At 35.3% G+C, this 25,217-nt stretch overlaps 1 protein-coding gene across 6 annotated transcripts in view; it reads left to right on the top strand.

Moving 5' to 3' along the window:
• Window positions 1-25,217, top strand: part of PARD3B (par-3 family cell polarity regulator beta) — a 399,412-nt gene that overhangs the window by 207,852 nt on the left and 166,343 nt on the right. For 5 of the 6 annotated variants that reach the window (XM_066999115.1, XM_066999113.1, XM_066999111.1 and 2 more), the window contains 4 exons: window positions 471-600; window positions 6,445-6,544; window positions 8,581-8,696; window positions 20,438-20,482. In XM_066999115.1, coding sequence (XP_066855216.1) covers window positions 471-600; window positions 6,445-6,544; window positions 8,581-8,696; window positions 20,438-20,482 — 391 coding nt within the window. The remainder of the gene's footprint in view (window positions 1-470; window positions 601-6,444; window positions 6,545-8,580; window positions 8,697-20,437; window positions 20,483-25,217) is intronic. The other variant, XM_066999112.1, reaches the window with a different exon arrangement.

Genomic DNA, 25,217 nt, shown 5'->3' with positions numbered 1-25,217 from the left:
GTTTGTTTAGCTGCTAGCCAGAAGACCTGCATTTGGGAGTTTGGTGTAACTCCTTCCTTGCAAAACTGCTCTAGTGTGTGATCATCGGAACATATGTACTCGATCTCTGAGAGAAGGGAACCAGCTGGCTGGCAGAAAAATACCATTGGCATTGCCCATGTTCTTGTGTTGACAATGTCACAAGCTGCCCTCCCAGATGGAGAATTTGAATGAAGCCAGTTGTGGGTCATAAAGAAAACACTTCATTTTTGTGCATCACTCAGTGATTGTTGGTGCCTAGATATTGTCTGATTTCATGACCAGCAACGACAGATAGTCATTTTGAAGATGTCTTTTACATTTCACATTTGCAAGTAAGCAATGTACAGTGAACACATTATGCTGTTTTTGCACTGTCCATAGTCTGGTCTTCTGCATTGTTGAACATTTAATTTTTTTTAATACAACATGTGGTTCTGTTTTTTCCTTAGGACCGCCTGGACCAGGGGGCTTTTAAAAAATCAGCCTTTGATGGGAGTCACAACTTTGCAGCTGTTTCCCGACGCAATGATACTATTCTTCAGCAATTTGTCACATACAGTCCTCAGGAAAGAATACAAGGTGGTCTCTCATATTTTTCTGTATGCTAAAAGAAAGTTTTGTTTTGTTTTGTTTTGTTTTTCCTTGAAATCCAAAGCTGCTCGAAAAGCAGTTAATTAGACTAAGTGCACACTTTGAGTCATGAAGATCCAGAGAGGGTGGGAGAGCTGACTCAGAAGTTGTGAATTAGATTCCTGGCACAAATTCCAGTTTAAGTAACAGTTTCTAGCTCGCTGCCCCAACACGTAAGGTTGGATAAAAAACAAATGATGAGTGCAAAATATATGTTGTCAAAATGTTTATTTTATATATATCTTTAATGAGTAAAAAGATTTTTTTATTGAATGCTTAGATTTATGTCCCATGTCTTTATAAGCTAAATTAATTTATACAAATTGTAAAATTCATAAAGTACACGTGCTCCTTTTAGACTAAAAGGTAAAATTTGTTCAAAGGTTAGAAATACTCCCTTAATTTACAAATAGTAATTACACTAATGAATTCATTTTTAAAAAAGGCAGAATTGTACATTGTGCGAAGAAAACCTACAAGTAAGAGCAAATGTAAGCATATAAGAGCATTAAAGATTGTTTATTGTCCTGTCTTTTTTCATTTCTGATGGCAAACTCTACTATCTGTCCAATTTGTATCTGACTCAGCAAGGTTTAGATACTGAAGATTTAGACTCCAACGTTGTAAGAACAGATCTTCTTTAGATCTACATTATGTTTCTCTTGTTGGAGTTTATACTGATTCTGTAGTTAAAGGAGAATAGCATTATCCTTAGAGCTAGCCTGCCCTGTAGAGTTAATGATTACCAGAGGATCACAAGATAGTAAACACCTTTAAAGCCATTTGTTAAAAACATATAAGCAATTGCTTTGGAGTGATTGATGCAAGTGAATGACAATGGGTAACCTGTCACTTAAATGAAGTTTAAAAAAAAATTGTGCAAGAGTTGTACTTTCAAATGAGGATTCTCCAACTGTGATCTGAAAATCAGGATGACTACTTTATAGCACATTCATAAATCAATGTTTTCAATAAACATCATTTTAGTTAAATAATAATATTAAATATTTATAATATATATAATAGTATATAATATAATAAATATTAAATATTTAGTTAAATAATAATATTAAATAATAAATAATAAAATTAAGCATTATAGCAAACAGGAGATTTATTTTAACACTTGATGGAGGTTGGTTTGCCCAAAGACTTTGAGAACTTTGCAGAATTTTAGGAACAATCAGTGCATTTCCGTATGTATACTCTTAAGTTTTTCTTTCAGCCTGTGATATTTATGGCATAAGAACTTACTTAACCTGTCAAGCAATGCAAAACATGTAAATGCACATATGACAGTGTGCATATTTTTTTTTGTGGAAGCTAAAAAGAAATGGATATGGACAGAATACTGAGCATTCAGAGTTCAACCTCATTTTTAGTTTTTCAGTCAATAATGATAATTTTTAAAACAGGAAACTGTGAACAAGATGGTCTGTAGACTTGATTTGTGGTTATATTTTCCTCAGTAGAAGTTAAGTGAATTTAACAGGTAGAGAAACACTTCTTAGTAATTTAAAAGTTACTTTGAAAAGCTGAGGAAAAAGGAGAAAAAAGTGTGATGGCCTCAGAGGAGTGAGTGTGGGATGGAGTAAGGATGCTCTGGAGTGCTGTTGAGGGCTATCATCAGGAGGGGTTTGGCATGGCTAGGGCTTCTGAGCCATGGCCTGGGAGCAGTTTGTAAATGGAGTCAAGGGACTATAAAACAACAAAGACTTTTCTAGTGCTACTGGGAACCTACTGGAAGTATCATTTTATTGAGATCTCTATTAAAGGTTTGGTATATGATGAGTAAATTTGTAGTGGCCTTGATGGAGAACTGTACAGAACTTTGAGCTGAAAGGTTGTCAAAGGTTGTCTGCAGTAGGATATTCTGATCTGAAATGCTTTTGGTGAAAGACACTTTGGCCTTATAGTAGTCCTTCCTGTTGTAGACGTATTTCTCAAATTTTGAAGTCATAGTATTAATTATTGTAGAGCTAATCTTCCTGCTTTCCATATCGGCCTGTCACTTATTTCCAGTCATTGGTTCCTTTTTTTTTTTGCATTGTTTTTTATAAAAGACCTTAATCCTTGAAGGCATCTGTAAAGGCAAAGCACTACACTTACACCCAACCATCATTTAACTCAGTTGTGAACTTCAGATTGTACGTCCGTTAAGGAAATGAATCTCAGACATGGTGAATTTCTTATGCAAGGCAAGAGCAAGCCCCTGTTGGTGTACTTACGGCGTACTGACCAGACTTTGGAGGTGGAGGTCTGGTTGGTACAACATTACAAATAATAATGAAGGGTAGAAGAGCTTTTTAATGTAATACTGGATCTAATGCAACAATTTAATGACACGAGTTGTATTAGGTTTAATAAAATGTCACTTTCTTAATTAATGTTTTCAAATAAATTATTTCTAGTATCACTCACTGCTCCTACCAATAAAACTCATATAAAAGCTCAGCAAAAACGCACTGAAGCTTGGCTTGCTAATACTGTTGTCTGTTTTAAGAGCCTTTTTTATTATACATAGAAAAACTAATGTCTAGGGAAAAGTGGTTGTAGCCGAAACATTACATTTTGTCTTGCCTGTGGATATTTAAATAAAGGGGGAGGGGGTACTGATCTAATATTGAAATGTCAGTGTTTGTTCTATTTTTGCATGAATAATACTTGCTGCCTTCAGGTCCTCACTTCATTTGCTGCCAAGCTGTTGCAGTTTCAGTGGTTGGGTGTGTGGATTTTTTTTTTCTCCTGAGAAAGCCTCTTTGAGAAACGATACTTCAGTGCCAGAAGCATTACATTTCTGGTGCTGAAAGATTACTGGAATGTGTTTCATTAGAGGTTCTTATATATTTCTTATAACCTTTTATTATATACGGTTATAGAGGAAATGCTGTCATCTATATGGTTAAGTAGTAGAATAATCGTAAAATATCTCTACTACCACTGGCTATCAAGTCCTTGTGGTTGTACAAGCATCTGTGTTTTCATACATGTAATAATGTCAAGTTAGAAAATTAAAAATTTACATTTTAAAGTAATTTTTAGATTTTGTTTGTGAACATTACATGTATCTTACAAATAGTTACTTTCCTGAAATGCTTAATATCTGAAAATTCAGTGCATTTTGTTAATAGTTTGGCTGTTCCTCAGACCACTTTGGATCTGGTAAGATCTTTTCCTGAGGTCTTGAACATGGAGGCGTTGACTACCTTTTAGTTTAAGTTCTCTCTTTTTTTTTTTTTTTTTTTGCTCGTGTACTAATTTTGCTGGGAGTTAGAGTCTGCTGTCATCACTCCTGATTCCCTCAGGAAGTCTGATGTTTTTCTGTATGTTCTTATCTACTGCAAGAAAAATGCCAGTGGTAACCAGTCACCAAACAGTGTTTGTGAAGAGATGTATCAGTTGCTGTGAATCAAAGTTAATAAAACAATATACTCAATACTGTCTCCAACCATGGCCATTGCAGGCTGCTCAGAGAAAAGACAGTAAGACAACAGGGCAGGGTGTGGTGTCATCATGCGTATGTTTTCTGCTTTGGGTCGTCAGTGCCTTAGGAACTTCCTAAATCAGAAGTTCTCTCTAAACCACTGTGATTTTGATACCTCCCTGACTTCTAGTTCATTTATTTAATATTTTCTTTTAATTTGGTTTCTAAAACATTGGCATGGCAATGAGATCCATGATTTCATTGCAAAGGAAAAACTACTGCTTTGTGTTTGTCCTGGATGTGCTACTTGATAGTTAAACTGGATGTCTTGTAGTTGTTGTGTGTGACATGGTCAATGAGATTCCTTTTCACCTTGTGCATAGTTTTTATGATTTCATAGACTCCTTTATATCCCTTTTTGTTGCTTGTTATTCTAAATTAAATACTTCCACTTCATGTTCCTTGTAGGAATGTTTTTACATGTTCCAACTATCCTTGCTACCTTTTCAGTAAGTTTCTGAATTATACTACATCCTCTTTCAGAAGGCAAGAGTGAAAGAATGAAACTTCAGATGTTATTTAAAAACTAGGCATGCCATTTACTTGCAGAATGAGATGGAGTGTTTGGACTTATTCTTAAGGCTGTGAATGTTTCTTTGCCTTTTACTTCCCTAAGCATATATTCAAAGAATGATCCAGCCCACTTCTGAGGTATTGTTCCTGAGTGGCAATCACTAATGTAATAGCCTATGTATATGTGTCAAGAGTTTTCTCCTACTCCCATGTGTATCACTTTGCAGTCACTGACATGGAATTTCACCTGTATTTTATTTCCTACTTGCTTAATATACTGCAGTGCTTTTGCAGAGCTTCATAGTCTGCTTATTTTGGGCAATTCTGAATAATTTTACATGGGTACATTTTTTCATCTTCTGATTTGCTTCATCTTTCAAGTCATTTAATTACCTCGTACAGTTCAAGTTTCCCTTTGTTAAATATTCTTTTTACTGTGAGAACTTGCCATTTATTCCTCATGTTTCCTGTCCTTAAATTGCAACCAGAAAAAATAATTTAAATGCAACTATTCAGTGTGCATGTATGTTGGGTAGCATATCCATTTTCTGTGTCAGGCTGGCAATCCATTTTTTTTTAATATCCCATTGGAACTTTTCATCTCATCCGCTCACACTCCCTTTATTCTGATGATGATGTTCTCACTTTTCCTGACAAAGGTTTTGAATTATTCCATATCATTCTGATTCTTAACAGGTTATCCAGCCAATAGGAGTCTGTTGGTTTGTAGGATCCTTGAGCTAATAGCATAGTTTTGTTTGTTTTATTTGGCTGGTTTGATTCTAGGGAACTACTTCAGTGCGCTTACATAATAAATATAATCTGTTGTTGTCTAACTTGATCCCCTCCCTGTAAACCATTTTTCTCTCAAATTAGATTAGTACTTTCAGATAGGATTGTGCAAAAAAATGTAGCAACATATACAATGAACAAAACAGGTCATGAAAATACAATCTGTAGGTATTGTTAAATCACTTATCTGCCACTGAAGGCTAAGAATGAAGTATTCTTCTTTTCTGTGAAATTTTGGAGAGTCGAAGATGTGTTATATGTTATAAAAATGTAGGGACTCCTTATAAGATCTGACCTGTTATACTGCAAGGCGTGAGTTTACAAGACAATAATGAACTGGTTACAGCAAGCACAGCACTCATATTAAATACCTCAGGTATGTAAGTGTTGTTGCTTAGCAAACCACTGAGTGGTTTAATTGAGTAGTTTATGTTTTTCTTGGTTGGAAGTAATTTTCTGGTGTGAACTGAATGTCTTTTCTAGAGGTAAGGAAGGAATTGCCTTAATACCAGGAAAATGAGGATTGTAATTCAGAAAGGCCCTCTTTCTTGTCTTGTCAGGAGAAAACAGAAATTTTTCTTCTCTCTTCTGTCCATGAGGGATGATAAATACTCCCCATCAAAGGAAATGAAATCAAGAACCTAGAATTAGTGAGGATACAGTTATACAGTAAAAGTGAAAATTCACTCAAATGGAGTAAAGCAATTCATGCCTTGCACTCAACTTCACTATAAGCACAAAGTTTCCCTGTATTTGTCTTTAATTATGCATATGCAAATCTGAAAATCAGGTCTTCAGGAAATCTCAAGGGATGTATTTTCTGCTTGGTATGATTTTAATTCTAGTTTAGTTAGTTTAGGGATTTGAATAATTTGTGAGTCATTTCAGAATTGCTTAAGGCCTTCCAGTCCAGTCATTGATCAATGAACTGGTGTTAAGTACTTGTTTCTGTGGCTTTTTATTTTATTTTTTTTAACACAGACACCCTTTCTTTTTAATTTCAGAGTTGCCAGTGTCTGATCATGGCAGTGGTGAAAATGAAACCCCTCCACCTCTGCCACCACATCCCACAGAGGATTTGCTGAACGAGGATTATAATCATAGGTTGGACTTTGTCTATTCTTAATATTTACAACCCTAATTGATTGTGATAATAGTTCTAATTGATTTTTAAAATCACTCATTATTTTGTAAAATTTTTACCACCATATTCACAGTCACCTGATCCTTTAATGTAATTGATGTTATTCTAGTATTCAGTGCTTTGTTCATTTTGGTTATTCATAAACTGCATTATGCCTCCTCTTGAAGATACGTGGGGTCACAATACCTTGCATGTGTTCAGAAAGACAAAAAGAATTCCAAAACATAATCCAAATTTAAGAAAAAAAAGTGAATTAAAAATTATACCAGTGGATGCTATACATAGATGCAGTGCCTGAAGTCTATTAAAGTTTTAAAAGTCCTAGCCAAATTCACTTTGTAGAAAACCAAATCTTCTTATATAGCATGTCAGCCAAAGAAGTTCTCGAGCTTAGAAAATGAAGTTTCAGTAAGTGTGAACATTGAAAAGTGTATGTGAAAAAGTTACCAATGGACACTTTGCAAGTTATAAATGAGTTAGGTAGATTTTTCTGGTAAATGCTACTTTGTCTAATAGTATGGAATTCTCTCAGGTAGCACTGGTTACAAATCAAAACATACCTCATTTATTTCAGCCTATCATACTTTTAATACCTAGTATAGAAAATTCAGCATTGAACACTTCACTCATTTTGTGTGTGTTCACAGTTGTGATAGTCATGCGACTATGTTATTTGAATGGAATGAGGAGAGTATACTTTTCAACTAAAAGCATAGCTATACTTCTGTGCTTGGTGTGTATGGATGTGATTAAAAACTAGCCTTTAAATGACCAACTGCAAGTAGTATCAAAGAGTATATATATTTTATTAAGGATGCCTTGAATTATGCTTTTTTATAGTAACAGACTGTAATTTTACTATAGTAACTACATAATTTCTGCTCTTTCAGGCATGTAGGTATGTCATGGTAAACAAACAAAACTCTGTATAGACTAATGGAAATTTGTACTGAATTCACAACTGCAGTTGTTTGCTAGAATCAGTTGTTAATTTTTCAACAAGCTGGGAGTGAAAACGTTCCCTTAAATGATAACTATGTACTAAAATGATAATGTATTTACAGGCCTTTCCTCCCACCTTTACTTTTTTTTTTTCCCGGTGTTGTATTGGTGTTCCATTCGGAACGTAAGTTCCAAAATTGAATTCCTGTGGAAAGTCATGCAGATTTCACAGAAAATTCATTGTAGTAGAAAAAAAAAATGGAGGAAATGTTTTGACACTGAAAAATCTGTTGTTATTGTATAGTTCAGAAATAAATCTTTTTAATTTTGGATCTCTTTGTTTTCAGAGAAAAAAATAAAAACTTTCTTATTGAAAAATTACGTGGAATTTTTCTGATGCCTTTAAGTGAGGTGTTTTGACTCCTCAAAGTTTAAAGCTATGTTAATTTTCAATCAGGTAGAATTTTTAAATGTTTAGATATTTGCCTAACTTGATATAAAATCAAATAATTAAAAACAAAAACCACACATGATACCTTAGGATTCTACAGAGTATTAAGGCAGCCTCCAGAAAACCTCCAGCATCTGCAGAAGAGATGGATAGCTATATGCTTCTAAAACAGCTTTAGATAGTGGATGAAGTAGAACTGAAAGAGGTACATTGGTGACATCTTCTCCAGCTTTTTGTAACGTTATTTGAAAATGTAATGGTTAAATGGAACTAGCAAAACACGTACACACAAATCCCTAGCAAGTACTCGTATGTTCCTCCTTTCTTCTGCTAAATAAAATATGAATTGTGTAAAAGCAGCAATTATCACTAAGCATTTACATTTGTATTTGCATCTGCTATGAAGAACAAGTGACTAGAGGTGCTAAGTCTCACAAATGAAACGTGAGGATCAATGACTGGTTTTAAAATGCATGGCTGCAAGCAATTGGAGGAAGAAAAACGTATACATATTGCATGTTTTAATTAGATCGCTTGTGATTTGAGCTGGTGCCTAAATATTTTACGTGTTTTTTGTTTGTTTTTTTGTTGTTTTTTCTGCAGCCCTATCATAAATTCAGCAATGTATTTAACAGATCAGCACATCAACTTCAGATCTTTGACACCAGCCAAGCAGTCTGAATCAATTAATCTGAAAGCCTCAAAAAGCATGGATCTGGGTAAGAAGGGGTGGGGTGACATACAGGTCAGCTTTTTAGCCTCAGCACATCTGCACCATCTCTGTTTCTTGCTTTTGTTTCTTAAACACAAACATCAGGGAACATCAGGGAGTAAGTTCTGCAGAGGATCTGCAGTGATGGGGACAATGGTCTGTCTCCTGTAGCATCTAATTGCAAATACCATTTCTATTAAACTGAATAAAGGTTTATTCCTTTTTTCTTAAAGAACATTCTATCCATTGTATTGAAATCTTAGCTGCAGAAAAGAGGGAGCTTTTGTAAAACAGAAAGAATTGTTGTACAAGTTTTGTGTGTCTAAAAATATAGCAAAATAGCAATAACAAAAGTCATTTTCGTATAGAATACAAATGATTGCAAAACTGCAGTGGACAAAGGCTAACTTCCCTAAGACAAGTTGTATATGTCTTCATTGACAATGACAAACACACGTGACAATGACAAATCAAAGTGTTGCAGAAAATCTTTACAAGTGCTTGAAGTGTGGTAAGGTTATGGTCCTCTACCCATCAAAGCTGTGAAGAAAGTCCTGCAGGGTGGACAAAACAGAAAGTAAATGTTTCTTTCAATTCTGGTAAAACATTGGTGAATGAAAGATTGAAGGGTTATTACAGTTGAAAACTGAGTCATGTTTTGATGGTAGTTCAAGGAAAAGTTCATGAGATTCTTAAGCTGCAAAGAATCAGAAACCAAGTAAGTTTGTCTTCTGCCTTTTAATTCTTCTTTGTGGCACTCATCATTTATCTTTCTGTTTCAAGTTAAAGTGTTGAGGGAGTAACTTTGAGGGCCATCATTAGGATGTGTTTAATAACAGATTTCTGTTTTGTTGGACCAGACTTTATAGACAATGAATGGAAACTGTTTAATTTCTTATATAGTTTCAAGGTACCATTTTGTTGTTGGTATTTTTTTTCCTGAAGTGTTCTAATTTGACCTAATTTTTGTATTGATTTTTGTCACATTGCTACAATATTATTTTAATGCATCATAAAATGTATGTGCTTCTGTGATGGAGTGTTAGGAAACTAAAGCGTTGTATTAATACATGTTGTATTAACAAATAATAAGAATCCATTTTGAGAAGTTCTTAAGGAAGAAAAAACTTCACTTTTAAGTTACTGCATGAACTGACCAGAAATGAGTCCTTTTGCAGTTCTGTTCCACCCTTTTGATAAAGAATGTGTTAGCTATATATGTTTTTTCAGAATGGAAACACTGTACATACTCAGCAAAGAAATGAGTTTACAAGCTTGAGTCAAAATACAAACTTACGTAGTCAACTAGAAAAAATATTGTTCAACTTTATGGCCTATTTTTAGAAAGGCTCATTTACAGTTCCCACGTAAGTCAATAGGATAGAATGTTTGCAAGCAGCAGTGTAAAATTAGGCAATGGGAATGCACTTCTGAGTATGTTCTGAACTACCAGGTAACTTGTACTTCTTTTTCTCCAGATCTGTTCATTTATATTGTAAGTTTCAAAGCAGTATAAACAATCTGCAACTGCTCTTGACACATACAAGTGATGCTTTGAGAATTACACGATTTACTGAATCATAATGGTTAAAAAAAAAAAAAAAGGTGTGTAGATGACTGGGTGTGTAGATGTCCTTAATGTCTAAAAAATTAATAAAAATGTTGTATGCAGATGGTAACTGTTGAAAATACCTCTTCTGAAATGAAAGTAAAAAACAAAAGGGGTAATGATTGGAAACAGTAATGTTTTATCCTTTTTTTTTTTTTAGTTCATTTCTGTTTTATCAAGGAAATGGGCCCAACTGTAATCATGTAATCATTTTCTTGTAAGGCTGCTAGTTACTTATTGGGAAAAAAGACTGAGAAAGAAACCTGAGTTTAGCATTTCAGGTACAAGTTGTTTACCCAATAGAAAAATGAAATTAGGACATTTTGCAGTCATTCTTTAGCAAGCAGTAAAACACTTTGTTCAACTTTTCACCTTAAGCAAGATTATAAGCAGAAGCCTATTTAGTCTGGAAAGGTAAAGGGAAAAGAAATATGAAAATATGAGATAACTGCAATATAAATGCTTCTAATGCAAATAAAATTCCAATAATTTAGTATCTAAAACTGTTCTTTCAAATAGAGCATCAGTATAATGCACACTCCAAAACAGATCTTTTGGAGAAGGAAAATATATTAGTTTGCTTTTATATTTTTCATATTATTTAACTACAGTCATGACCCATAGTAACTTCTCATTCCAACATTCAGCTAAGTACCCATTATTGATTTCAGTGTGATGTTTGCCAGCACAAATAGGGTGGGAAGTGCTGCTGTCTTTTGCTTCCAGACCCAGAGTTGTGGTTGTAAGAATGACTTGTTGGCTACCACTGAGGAATTTTGTAGCGGATTTGGTAACAAAGGAAGTTTTTGCTCTCTGAAAATGGGTTTATAACTGCTAGGCCCCCCTTTTTCTGGTTGTCATGTGATGCTGTATACTTACTACTTTTCTTTTGTTCTAAAGTTCTCCAATCCCCTTCCAAAATAAATAAAGTTAATATGATGAACAGAAAAATAATAGAATTGAAGTCTCAGAGGAGAACTTTGAGACTTTACAAAACGTGACTTAAATTCAGTTTCTTTCCTTTTAAAACAAATTGTCTCTGAGTTGTGTGTCACCACTGATGTGGGAAGACAGTCTTTAAGGTTACAAGGTCCAGAAATCACTTGGGTCTCTCTAGACCAAAATATGATCCTGAACTCTGTAGACAACAGAATTAGCATAATATGGGGTATAAATGTGAAATCTGTACTGCTATCCCCTTATGAAACATTGTACTTTACCTTGAAATATGTGTGTAATACATTAGATGCTTAGTTAGGAGATGAAAATTGCATGGATTATACAACGGCATCATCAGAAGGATCATCAAATTAACAGAAAATTTAACAGAAAATTTTTAACACGAGGCCTGAGAATCCACATATTGCTACAGACTGGGAACCTCATGACAATATACTAAACTCATTAAATTAGGGAGCTAATGAAATTATATAGTAAGGATCTTTTGGTTTTGATCAGGGTTGATGTATGCACAAGAAGTAAATCTGTTAAGTAAAGACTAGTCTATAATTATACAAATTTACAACGAAAACCCATTTAAAATTGATGTTCATCTTTTTATTTCTATATATTTTAGGCCCAGAAACCTTTGAGTGCTTAATCTGTTTTCCAGTCATATCTGTTTACAAAATAATAATTATTGTAATTGTAAATTGGTACCCTCAGTGAATAGTATCAGGATATAAAGAGGGGTGATCAAATAGTGTGCAGTAGTGTTAACATGTAGCATCATTTTATTGTCATTCCACATATCAAATCTTACAATGAAAGGGACTTGGCACATGCAGCAAAAGCTGTAGGTTACTCACCAATAGGAAGAAATGGTTTAGTTTATTGACTCTTTGTGTATTTGTGTTGTTGATTAGCAGTTGGACAGCAGCAGAAGATATGAACCACCTGATTGTTCAGGCAGGGTTCTGTGTTGTTATGCATGCGCCGTGAGTTGTATGAACCTTAACAGCTAAATTCACAAATCACTTGAATCCAAAATTGGCAATGTCTGGAGATGTATTTGAAGAACTTCTATTTGTGGATGAGTTACTTTTCGCTTGAATGCACTTTATAAACAAATCAGTGGTATCTGTGTGATACTGTTGTAGTATATCTTTTAAAAATATATATAAAAAAGGATCTATGGTAGTGTAATAGTAGTGGTAGTGTGATATCTTATTTGGTTTTGCAGGTGTGAGCAGAAAATCCTACCTCATCCATATAGACATCTTTGCACCAGGTATATGAAGGCAGTTGGAAAGTTTGCAGTGTGACTGATTCTGTGCTTTAGCATCCATTATTTAGTCAGCGATCTAAGGCTTTTTGAAATCTACTGCTTCATTCAGGATAATAGGATACAGATTAGTTCCATATCAGCTCTAAGTTCCAGTGTTGTTCCTTGCTGCTGTGTTGAGATAATGACAGCACTTTCTGGATCACTGATAGAGTTCTTATCCCGTGTCTTATGGTATATCTTTTTCTTTGCCTTGTCTATTTTTATTCTGAACTGGTGACAGAAGAGCACAGCCACATATTTTCTTTTACTGATCGTGGCACTTGAGATGTCCATTTGGTAGTGTAAATTTATGTTATGGGTGATGGTGTTTGAATATATTAGCAGGGAAAATAAGTGTCCTTTTACCATGATTTCAAGAATTTGTGCAGGGCCAGCCAAAGTCTGGCTTGGATTACATGCCTGTACTGATTAGATTTAGGCTGCTTGCCAAGTTTGAACTTGTGCTTATAGCGCAGTGTTAAAAACTAGCAAAACAAATGCAGAAATGCTAGAAATACATGTGTCATTGTGCCTTCCCACTCCACAAATAAGTGGTACGCTTTTTTTTTTTTTTAAACTTAATGGCAGATGAAAATGAAGAAGAAGAGATCAATGGCTTCTATACAAGTCATTGGAAAGATGATTTTCCCTTTCCTTCTATGTGCACACATTTTCCTGTACATAAGCATGGTTGTGTAGAAAATAACTTCTTTATAACCACTCATCAGAATCCATTTTCAGTAGTGGTTTTTCTTTCTTTTAACTGTATTTAAAAGGTAATTTCTGTGGAAAAAAATAGCAATATGGATTTTTTTTCTTGTTGTATTAAAAGAAAAAGGAAAAGAAAAAGAAAGGAAAAAAGGTGTTTTATTATTTATCTCTAATACCCTTATTTTCTGTAAATCTTTATGCACAGGAATGATTTAAGCTATGCAGAAATGTACTGTAAAAACTACAGCCATGGGATTTGTATTCAAACACATGAAAGTGTGGCTTGTTTTAACCTGAAGCAGCATGAAATTGAATCATATGAGTATATAACAATTTGGTTGTGTATCAATTCAGGCTTTGTAGATTTATATTTAAGGATGTTGTTATAATAACCCATGACCACTATCCCAAGGTACTACTCAAATCCACCTTCCTTTCCCCATAAAGAGCAAAAACCCATAGATCTTAACTGATTAAGCTTTAAAGCCTGAAGAAATGGAAATACCCTTTACTTGATTTTAAATGTGAGTGAAATATTATTTGCTAAAACATAATTAGACATACTCAGAATCACTTAACCTTGGAGCATATTTATTAAAAATATCTGCCAACTTCATTTATGTATTTAAGAATAATTAGCAAGTGAATATGCAAGAAGTGGTATGGAGTATTCTGCCAGGAAGCCACTATTTAAGTAAATGCTCATTTCTTTGTTAATGAGGGGATGCATTAGACAACAGTATATAGTTTTAAAACACCTTAAAACAAAGAGAAACTAGTGTTTATAGAAGGATGTGGAAAATGCAATCAGTATTATTAGCTGTTACCTTTGCAGTTTTCTACGAACCAGATCATTCTTATTCTGTTTGCAATTTTGGATATTGAAATAAATATCTCAAAAGGTAAACAAATGAGAACCTGGCAGAGCTAATGGACATTGCTCTTCAGTTAAAGCACTGATTTCATTCAAATGCAATTAAAAGAATGCATTTTGGTAGGTCATCAAAAGTGGCGTGCTGTTTTAAAATTATTGTTGTTAACCAGGTTGTATGTATGGAACCAACTTCAGATCTGCATTTAGAAGCCAGTTAAGGTCATAGGAACACAAATGTTGAGAAAATGGCTCAGAATTCTATAGGCTTTTCGGTGCTACTGGACTTTAACAATAATGTAACAAACCATCTCTTGAAGAGGACTTTGCAGAAAGAAAAATGTCATAGGTTTAGGAAAACCTATAATGTGTATGGCTGTAATTGTCTTTGGGATCAAGGGCCAGGAGATGTTTTAAACTTTTCCTAGCTCATGTCATTAACAACTTCATAGTACTGTCAGTTTAGATACCTGTTTTCCAAGGCCACTCTGCAGAACAAATTTTTATAAATGAACACAGCACATAGTTTTCTTGGTTTAAATAATTTTCAAATTTCTTCTTGAGGTCTGCAAGTAGGGAATGAAACAAAATCAGTTATTAAGTGATAGGGACACAGTGGGACTGAACTGAAAATTAGATTGTTTTATTCTTTGTGACAAGAAAGGCTTTTAGCAAGGTCATTCCTCTTACAAAGTTTTACACCAAATCTGGGGTGATGTGTTTGAGGGGAAGGTGAATTGTGACATAAGGAAAGATGAGGACAGGAGGGAATATTAACTTATTTGACTGGTTTTGTAGAAACCTCTTAGGATTCAAGAATGTTTGCTGTGGAGCTGACTGGGAACATCCTATGATCTGTGATGGTGATGGAGCTGTGAAAATGGTAACACATGGTTGAGGTGGTAGTTCCTTACACAGCTTTAGTCTAAGTTTGAAGCAAGTTGATCTGTTAATGTACTTGCACTATTGAAGTATTAGAGGTAGAAAATAGCAATTAAGTTAATGTTTCTGCTTTGAGAAAGTACAGACAATAAAGAAGTCTTAATCTCAAAATAGTTTTAAGAACACTTTGTTTTAAATCTTTTCTCCATCAATATTCTCAACCAGTGAATAATGACAGATTAGGCTAGGAACTTGTGGTTTAACCATAGGAGTGTAGAAGAAGTATTAATAACATGCAGGAGATGTGTAGTGGGTGAGTTGGATCAGTTTTAGCCCTGTACAGTTTCACTGGAACAGAGGTGAGAGCGAGGTAGAGAGAAGGACAACAGAAGTGTAAAAAAAAGCAGTGGTGGCCTCAATTAGTAGTGTCACCTTCAGGAATGAGGGACTGTTGTGCCAATAGAAGAAAATGAAGTGTGTATCTCTGTCAGTAGCAATGAATGCAAGCTTAGGCATTTGTATTCTCATTTCTGCATACTGACATACCAGGTGGAGACCAGTGATAAGTGGTGTCCATCAGGGGTCTGTACTGGGATGGGTACTGTTTAATATTTTCACTGGTGACATGGATACTGGGGTGGAGTGCACCCTCGGCAAGCCTGTGGATGACACCAAGCTGAGTGGATTTACCTTTGTTACCACGTGAATAAAAGTTTTCCTTAATCCTCGTGCAAGTTTTCTGCTAGCTTTACTGCTGTTCAACACTGAAGTGAACAGGAGCCTATCAAGGACTTAAAACCTTTCAGGAATGCGTAGGTGTTGGATATCCAGGAGACTGCAGAACTGGAGAGATGGGCCCCTTCCGTAAAGTTTTGCCATCACTAGGGAGGGGAATAGAGAGAATTATTGAAGGAAAAGATTTTAAGACTGTGCAAGGTTTTCCTTCCTAATATGCACAGTTTATTGCTTCAGTAGATTTTAATAACAGGTCTTTGGTCTTTGTACACGGTACTACAATGAAACCCCAGAACAGCTAACAGCGTTTTCTAAGTGATGGTTGTGAGCCAGCATTTGACACAATCTCTGTGAGTAATTTATGCCACTCCTCGAAGGGGAAATGCTTCACCAAGGAAATAAATATGGCAGGAGAATTATGTCATTGGCAGTGTCGTTGACTAAAATTAATTGCTGATGCAGTGCCTTCATTATGCTGAAAGGGCTGGGTATGGATACAGTGCATTGGAAAAAGCAGTGAACATTTTGTTGCCTTGCTTTATTTTCATGTGTTGTTTATACCACAGAAATTGGCAGATTCTAAAAAGGACAGAAGCATCATTTGTGTGTATGGTTTGGGAATACAGCCCTTCTTAATTGATTAATTGTAAGAAATTTTGTAGTGCACTTCATACAGATTGATAATGGAAAATCGTTCTCCAGGCAATTCCTTGATGTTTTAGGCACTTTTTTTTTCCTCCCCCATTTGTTATAATTTAAAAATAATAATAAAAAAATCCTAGTTTGCTTCTTTTGTGAGTGCAGAACTGCAGTTGGTCTTCAAACATATGTCTCAGTTTGTTCAACAGAAATGCAATTAACTTCCACGCATTTAGAAGACTTTAAGTAGCTATTGGGCAATGTGGCAAATCTAATCATTCAAAAATGAGGCACTGAGTTGAAGACTAGTGCCCTGTATCTTGTGAATAGTAGTGAGTCCTTGTTTGGGGAAAAATGATATAATTGCACAGAGATTGTACTGGGAGAAAAGAAGAAAATTGATTATCACAGCTGGCAGCAGCATTGCTTTGCACTTCTCTAAACAATAGTTCAGAACAAGTTTGACCTTTAGGTAAACTTGGACAGTATTTAGATGCAAACTGTTTCTGAGGCAGTGCGGAGGATCTGTTGTGTACTAAACCATTGAAAATCACACAATTGAAATAAAATTGCTACACTAGTTATATTGAGTGGGGTACAGAAATGGCGATCAAAAGATTAAGTGGAAGGATATGGATGTTTTGTGGTTGCTTTTACTGTTGCTGAATAGTACTACTTAGTTTCTTAAAGCAAAATGGCATTCAGGAATATTACCATAGGACATTCTAATACAACTGATTATTCCCGACATACAGTTTTTTAACCTTTTGTTTTGGTTGTTGGCATGGGAAAAAAGTATCAGTTGTTTGCTATGAGCTGGAGAGACTTGTTTGTCTTAGTAATACTTCATTTTACATAATCTGTGATTTTGCTAGTCACCCAAATGTCTGTGCTTTTCTTAAATAGCTGTAGAACTTCAGTCACTTTCATTTCAGTAATTACTTCAAGTACTGACAACGAGTATCTAACTGGCTTCTGTGATAAAAATGCGGTTCATAAATTATAGGTGTTAGTTTTAAAAGAGATAGCATGTTTTATGCTCACAAACACTGATAACTTCATGAACTAACATACCCGGAGTTTCAAGGACATTTAAAAATGTAACCTATTTGTTTGATTTACAAGTTAAGGAGAAGGTTCTTCTTTGTGAATGTATTTACTCTCTTGCACTGATCCTTCCAAGATTTTTTTATTTAAATACATTGCATGCATCAATTCTAGCCTAAGAATACATAGTCTTTATAGCGTTCCCATAAAAATAGTTGCAGTTGAAATTTTGTTATAAACGTTTTCCTGATATACTGCAGTCTGGCACTGAGCATTCCCAAGTGTGATCCTCTTGAGCTGAAATTGTTCATAGTTAGTTGCAATGTAATTACTTTTTGATGTTGCAATAAAAAAAAAGATTTTTTTTTTTTTACTTTAGTGTTAAAGGTAGACAGTATATTTTCCCTGTTTAAAATATTTCAGGTGCCTTTCTGCAAAGAAAAAACAACACTAGAATAAACTTAAAGAAATTTCCATTTAGCTGGTACTTTTTTTCCAAAACCAGGAAGGACAGCCAGAGAAATACTACTTCTGTTGTAACTGAACAATTGCATCAATCTTGAACATCATGCAGAGAAGTATTTTCAAATACCATTTTGTGGAACAAGACATGTTAATGTACTTCCTATATAAAGTCTTCAGTTACAAAATTTTCAACTTATGCATACATAAGGTAGTTGAAGGAAATGAGTAATTATCTCCCATTAGCCTTTTCCTTCTTTTCTGTCATCTTTTCTTTGTTCCCAGAGGAAAAGGGATACTAATGAGTGGAAGTCTCATCCAGCAGACTTGTCTGTGCCACTCGTTCAGTCTAATGAAAGGTGACCATCCTCAAAGTCACTGCCCAAGGGTAATACCTCCTGAAATGAAAATTACCTTATGGAAGGCTCAAACTATTATATAAATCTTTAATTTTCTTCTCTCCCAATTTTTGTGTGTGTGTTTAAATGCATAATGCTATCCTTGTTTTCTATTCTACTATTCTATTCTACTATTCTACTATTTCTATTCTACTATTTTTCATTTTCTAACCATTTTATTCTTTCTTTGTTCCTCCAGTGTTAAAATCTAGTTTTTATGTGTGAAGGTAGTGTGTAAAGTATGATTAAGTCAGATGGTTAAAAATATAAAACTTAGTTTCAGGCAGAGGCAATCATCAACATAGTTTAAAAAAATGCTGTGAACCTTGGTATCTATTATTTTTCAAGCTCCCATGTAGTGTAACATAGCCTACTCCAAGTAATCATTATGTATTATAGTGGTTGACATTAGGGACTATTTTAATTAAAGTTGCATATACGTTTCCATTATGATTCCTTGTTTTCACACAATCATAACTTGTCAAAATGTTAACCTTTGGCGGTAAAGTTTTCCGTGACAACTCTATGTTCTCCTTGGAGGTAAATTTGGGGGGAAGGAGGAACAAAAAAGATTTTGAACTGTCCTTGTACAATATCCTTTTCTGGTCATTTTGAGTTACAGGATCAGTTAAACTGCATAGCAAGGATATGAATAGTTACCATCATTTCCAGGTACTACAAAAACCTAGAAGAAAAGCTAAAGACTAAGAAAAAAAAAGCTAAAGAAAAGCTAAAAGACTAAGGAGTACGTAACCACCATTAATTTTTACTAGCCTCACTGATATTTTGCCTTGCAGTATCTCTGCATAACATGCCAAAGTCTTACTTTAATCTTACTTTATTTGCATCTGTCTCTCTCAACATCATTAAACTATGTCAATTTTACTGATGAGGAAATGGTTGACAGTCAGCTTAGAAAGGTGGAGAAGAGATACAACAGTCAGGTGTTGATTCATGACTCCAGTTGTGGATTCCATGAATCCAGTCTGGTACTGGATTTGGGCTTTAAAAAAAAAAAAAAAAGAAAGCTTTCCTAAAAGTGAGGCAACATAAAAGAACATTTACTATGATATTTTTTCCTAGGAATGGCTGCTAAATGTCAATAACTACTGCACAGCTTTTCCCTGGATAGAAAATAGCATCTCCCTGTACCATTACAGATAACCCTGTATGCAAAGTTTTTATGGTGATCACTATATAAAGCTTGTGTATGTTCATATTTATAGTGTTGCTGGTATGACTTGACAATTTATTTTATCATATAAAGAAATCACATTTTAAGGCATAATATAAGGGAGTGCTTGGGCAGACAGTGAAGGATAAGCTTTCAAGCCTAACATTCATTTCCTGTGCTTGTTTTATCATCCCTTACATTACATTAGCACCATTTCTTTGCATGGAATTCATTTTAAGAAATAGTGATTGGTTCTTCCACTCAGCCCTCTGGGAAAGTGTTTTAATTATTTTCATGAGATATATGATAATAAACTGAACTACAGTGACTAAAGAAAAATCACAATTTTTGTTACATTCAGAAATTGTTCTCTAGTCTGCAAACTGTTACTACTGCAAACATCTTTCTTTATAAGATGTGAAATTCTACACAGGTATGATTAGCAGATAAAAATAAATCATAACATAAAAAAAATGCAAGCCTTCCAAAAGATTGTCTTTTTGGAGACCTCATTGTCTGCAGATGGTCCTGTGAGTCAGTGAGATGTCTTGCAGTTGGGAAGGTTTCCACATCTGGATTCTTTTTACCAATTGAGGTCTTTGATCTGAAAATGTTACAACTCTCCTATGCCCCATAATTTGTCTGGCAAGATGAGTTATTTACAAATGCAATTGCTCTTCTGACAACTCGGTTTTGAGTGTGTAAGTGCGGAGGTCCTGATCTGTAATTCACAAGGACTGCTGGTAGTTTTTTATTGGTTTCAGTGGGCTTTGATTCAGGTATGCGGACTTTGAAGCACCCCAGATGGATTGGGGGGATGGGAAGGAATTTTTACAAATGATTGTAATTTAAAGATTTAGGATGCTGCGCGTCTGAAATTATTTGACAGTGTTTCAAAGGCTTGTGAATTTAAATAAGTTTCTGATCTTTGTGTCTTTTCTTTTATTCCCCCAGTGGCAGATGAAAGCAAAGTTGGTTCATTGGCTGGATGCAAATCAGGTAAACTGTTCTTCTACTTTGGAGGAAGAGACAGCAACTTTAAAGTAGTATGGGCAGTAAATGAAATCAGCCTACAGAAACTGTGGGGACTAGCTTTGCAAATTAAGGTATTACTTTGTGTGGCCTGACTTCAGCTTGTGCAACGATGAATTAGGGATTGCGGTGTGCCAGGCAGGGTATGTAGCTGAGTCATTTGCAGGAAGAACTATAACTTTTTTTTTCAGTAAAGGTGCTGGAAACAGAAGATGAGGGTTCAAATCAGGGCAAGTTCAACATGTCTTGTGGAGTGTGGAGACTTAAGCAATATAAATTTTGAAAAACATAAATATTACTTTTTCTCCTTGCTCTGAGTTTCACTTCTACTACCAGAAATATTGAAGATAATACAAAAAATATTCTACAATTTAAAAAAAGGTCATAGTTCCTTTCATTGTGTTTGTGTAGTAGATTATTTTAAAACTTTTTAGGCCATCATAATAAAAAATTAGAAAAAAAGGTCCATACTGCTGTCATTACTGTACCTGCACAAACCACACCGTGGTACTGTACAACTTGCAGTTCTTGTATTATAAAAATTTCAAGGAAACGTCATATAAGACTGCAGTTTTTCACAAGACACAGATAAGCTGACATGAGAAACCTTGAAAACTTTCTAGAAAACTCAAGTTATTCAGCAATCTCTTCTAATGTTAGAAAGCCCCGAAGTTTCTGGCTGCCCCTTTGCTGCATTATTGCATGTTGCCTTTTTCCACTCCTTTGATAGAACTGAAAAGCTGAATTCATGTGAAGGAAGGTCGAATATGAGATTCCTGGTTGTTTATCGTATTCCTTCTCTGTACAACTGTGTGTCCTCCTTTGGTTCTGTTATCTTGTAGTTCTCTGGTGTGGATTTTCCTTATCTGAGGACCTTTTCCTGAACTTAAAATAGACAAATTCTTTCTACATTCTTTTGGCTTCTTTCCTTAGTATGTGAACCTCTTGGCTTCCCTTTCTGAATAAAGGGGTAGTTCATATGTCTTGTAACTCCTGGGGGAAGAAACTTCTTTCAACTTTTTGTTTTGGGAATGTGAAAGCTTCAAAGAAATGATCTTCTCTACTAGGAGAAGCTAAGGGCATTGCCCTTGTTTTTTTTTCCTATGCAGAAAAACGACTATAAACATGCAATATCATGCAGTTTTCCAAAGATCAGTGGAATTTACTGCTATCAAAGAATTTTGGAAGGAAACCTGGTGAGATCACAGCTCTTTGGCAGTCAGTTGTTACAGATATGTTAAGCTTCGTATCATTTTTAACAGCATTTGATCTTTCTTCTGCACATTTCTCCAGATCATTGAAAACACCAGCTTCCAAATTTTTCTGTTTGAAGACACCTAATAATTTTATATGAAAATGTGGGCCCGTGCTTACTGACTTCTGGCTTGTTTGCGTTACTTACCCCTCATAGACCTCTTGAATGTAGCTAAGATCTTTTTTCAATAGGCTGAAATCAATGATCACCTAAGCAATAGAGCCAAAATATCCTACAGTTTGTGACTATTTTTTTATTATTCTTTATTATTATTCTCCTTTAGAATGAAAGGAGCTAGCTACTTCTGAGAAGGATAGAGTGTGAATGATTTTCTTGGTTCTGTCCACTTTACATACTATTCAAATACTGTTGAAAAGCATGTGTTGCGCCTCCCCTCTCCCCTATGTTCCATTTCCTATCCTTCAAAATACGAAATCAAGATGTACTTTAAACTTTCTTGTTGTTCATTTAAAGTATTTATTTTAAAAATTGTTCAAGAACATTAAGTTCTCTTTACCTCATCCCTATTTTTACTGTACAGTTTTTGGAATTTTATATCATATATGCATGTTGTTGGCATTCCATCACATTGCAGAACTATTGTTTTAACATTTTTCATTCCTAACAATTTTCCTTGCCTTCCTGTAGGTACCTTTTTTTAAGAAAGCTCTAAGGGAGGTATTGCAGTTTCTTGTGCTGGGAGCAAAACACTTTATTTCTCATTACATAAAGAAGAGTTTGCATCCCATTCTTGATGATTTAAGGAAATTAAACATATTTCTCTACAGAATTAATTATCACCTACTGACAATCAATGCAATTATCCCTTCTCTCCTTCGACATGACTTGTTCTATGAAATACACAGTTGAGTAATTCTCTCTAGGGAAATAACCTTTCTGTTCCTTCTGGGGCAGTGGCTCTTGAAGCATTTAGTCTCAGCTTTTGGTTATAGTTACTGTATTCCTTGCATATTACATGTTACTGAGCAGCAGCTCAGGAGTTGGTAGCACGTATTAATTTCAAAAAGTGTTATCACAACTCTGCAGAAGACCAAGGCATTAAAAGGATCTGTAGTTGTAGCCCCATCTTTCCTTCTTTTTATATATTGCACCAACAAGCAGCAGTTCCATATTTTTTCCCCGTAAAAAATAGATCTGATTTTAGAAGCATGTCTGGACGCAGCCCGAACTTGTAAACATTTTCTTTGGGAAGATGGCTGGAGAATTGTTCTTGTATTTCACCTTCACAGAAAGAAGAAATACAGTAGAAAAGCATCGGTGAATTCTGGTTCCCATAGCTGGCCTGTCCTTTCAGAAGATGAAGACTCCTGCAAAACTCACAGATGTTCTTAGTGTTGCTAACGCTTTACATATTACTGTTGGAAAATGCACTGGAATGCTGTGTTGATGTGGCCTACTTCCCCTTACTGGAAAAGACCAGAGTTCAATCAAAGTGTGTGTGGAAGGCATCCTGTCTTCCTGAATCCTGTAAGGAGGATTTTTCTTTCCCCTGTAATCTACCTGTGTGCTTAGCAATGGTGAATCTGCATTTCCTACACACAACTCCAGTAATGAGAATGAGAAGCAGACAAGTGGTGCCTCTATATTACAGAAAACTTACAGAAATGAAAAATCAGTGAATATTAGTTCTGTTTTTCATGAACTCTTAGCATTTTAGAAAAGCAATTACAGGACAGCTAGCAAAGGGCAGGATTGTTTTTTCATCACGCGTAATCTGATTTATATCAAATACTGGAAGAGAATACTGAATTCTTCACAGCTATTTTCTTTTCCAAAATTCTTTTCTTGTTCTGAATTACTGCTTAGGACACTTTTAATATGTATTGACTGTCTGCTGAGGTCTCTGCTGACACAGCTCTTTCAGATGATGCAGTGCTGGAGAAAAGCTGATGAGTCTTTCTTTATGAGCTCTGACATATTAATTAGCAAAATGGGCAAAAAAGCTTTCCTATTTTTATTTTAATGTCTCTAGACCATGCTTTTGGCTCAGAGTATATTTGGAGACAGTTCTGAGACAAGATGAGTTGATCTTATTTTCTTGCTGGCTGCTATGCATGTCACTGGGCTACAGGTTGGTACAGGTATGACTGAATGATGTATGATAGCTCCATCACCAAGCCGAGTCCTTGGCTACTTTGAATTAATGCTGTATGGCAAGGAATAGGGTTAGGATCTGAGTTGGAAAAGGCCCAGTGGGGTATTTTGAAGCGTGCATCTGGTCAAATTTTTTCCCTTGTAAATTTTGCTGCCACTGTGGTTACCCTGCTTGTGGTTCACTCTGTGGGTAGGATTGGTGTTCTGGGAAGGAAGGTTTGAGGAGGTGGGTATGTAGCTTAATCTTGCAAGTTCAGGCCTTTGATGAGGGTTGAGTGCCAACTCTCTGGTAGGCTCCTCTGGTAGTCAGTCACTGGTGCTTCGTACGGTAACTGAGTTGTTGTTCAGATGGGATTCAGATTAGGACTGGAGTTTGCTTGGAATAAAGTAGGTTAAAGGTCTTGGTGCATCTTTGCGTCCTTTAATGACAGGAATCATTCTGTACTAGATATATCTTACTGTGGTTTCATTAAGGTTAGGATGACAATTAAGATAGCATGGTTTAGGACAGCAGTAGTAGAAAAGTTAGGGTTATTGCTAAATTTTATATGACCCACTGGGATTGGGTATGGAAAGTGCAATGGATTAAGCCCCATCCTTACCTTCAGGAAAGGCTCTCCTGACTATTGCGAAAGCTGTGGTTGCATTGGTAAATGAAATAAATTTGTGGCACTGAGGTTGTACCCAAACAAGTATAGAACTAAATCTTCCCTTTGACTTTAAGACAGGATGATCCCCATCTGTGTTCTGAGCCTCCATTGCAGGATGGCTCTGGGTTACCATTTAACATTGTGCCTGACATATTTGAACACCAGAACCATTTTTCAGAAGTGTTTGTGAGAGTAGAAGAGCTGTTATAAAACTTATATACTGTAGATTATTCCATTCTAGTAACCGTAGGTATGCCTTGTCACCGGTAAGTTTGCAAATATAAAAACAACATGATTTTAAGAACTGGATATTTTTCACAGGGACAGGATAGGGTCTGGTGCAATCGGGATCTAGCATGTTGAAGATAGTTCTGATAAAAGTGTGAGTAAGTGCTAGGCTAAGCTTATTGCTGCAATTTGAGTTCAGATTTAGAAAGGAAGGCAAAACTGGAGAAATTTTCTTTTTAAACCAGAAGGATCATGCGAAGTTTGAGCTGGTGGGACACAAACAAAATCTGGTGGTTTATGCATACTTATGTTGCACAAAATGCTTTCTTTTAACCAAGGATTTTGCTCGGTGCTAGTGGTGAGAATAGGAGGGACTACAGAAAGCTGAGTGGATGGGCATGGGCATGTTTGGATAGAATGAGACCAGTGCCATTGTAGCAAGTTTGGCTTCTGT

The sequence above is a fragment of the Anser cygnoides genome, chromosome 6, assembly GCF_040182565.1.
Source record: "Anser cygnoides isolate HZ-2024a breed goose chromosome 6, Taihu_goose_T2T_genome, whole genome shotgun sequence".
NCBI classification, from domain to species: domain Eukaryota; kingdom Metazoa; phylum Chordata; class Aves; order Anseriformes; family Anatidae; genus Anser; species Anser cygnoides.
The sequence above is the reverse complement of the archived record's forward strand: the minus strand, read 5'-3'. Positions and strand labels throughout refer to the sequence as shown.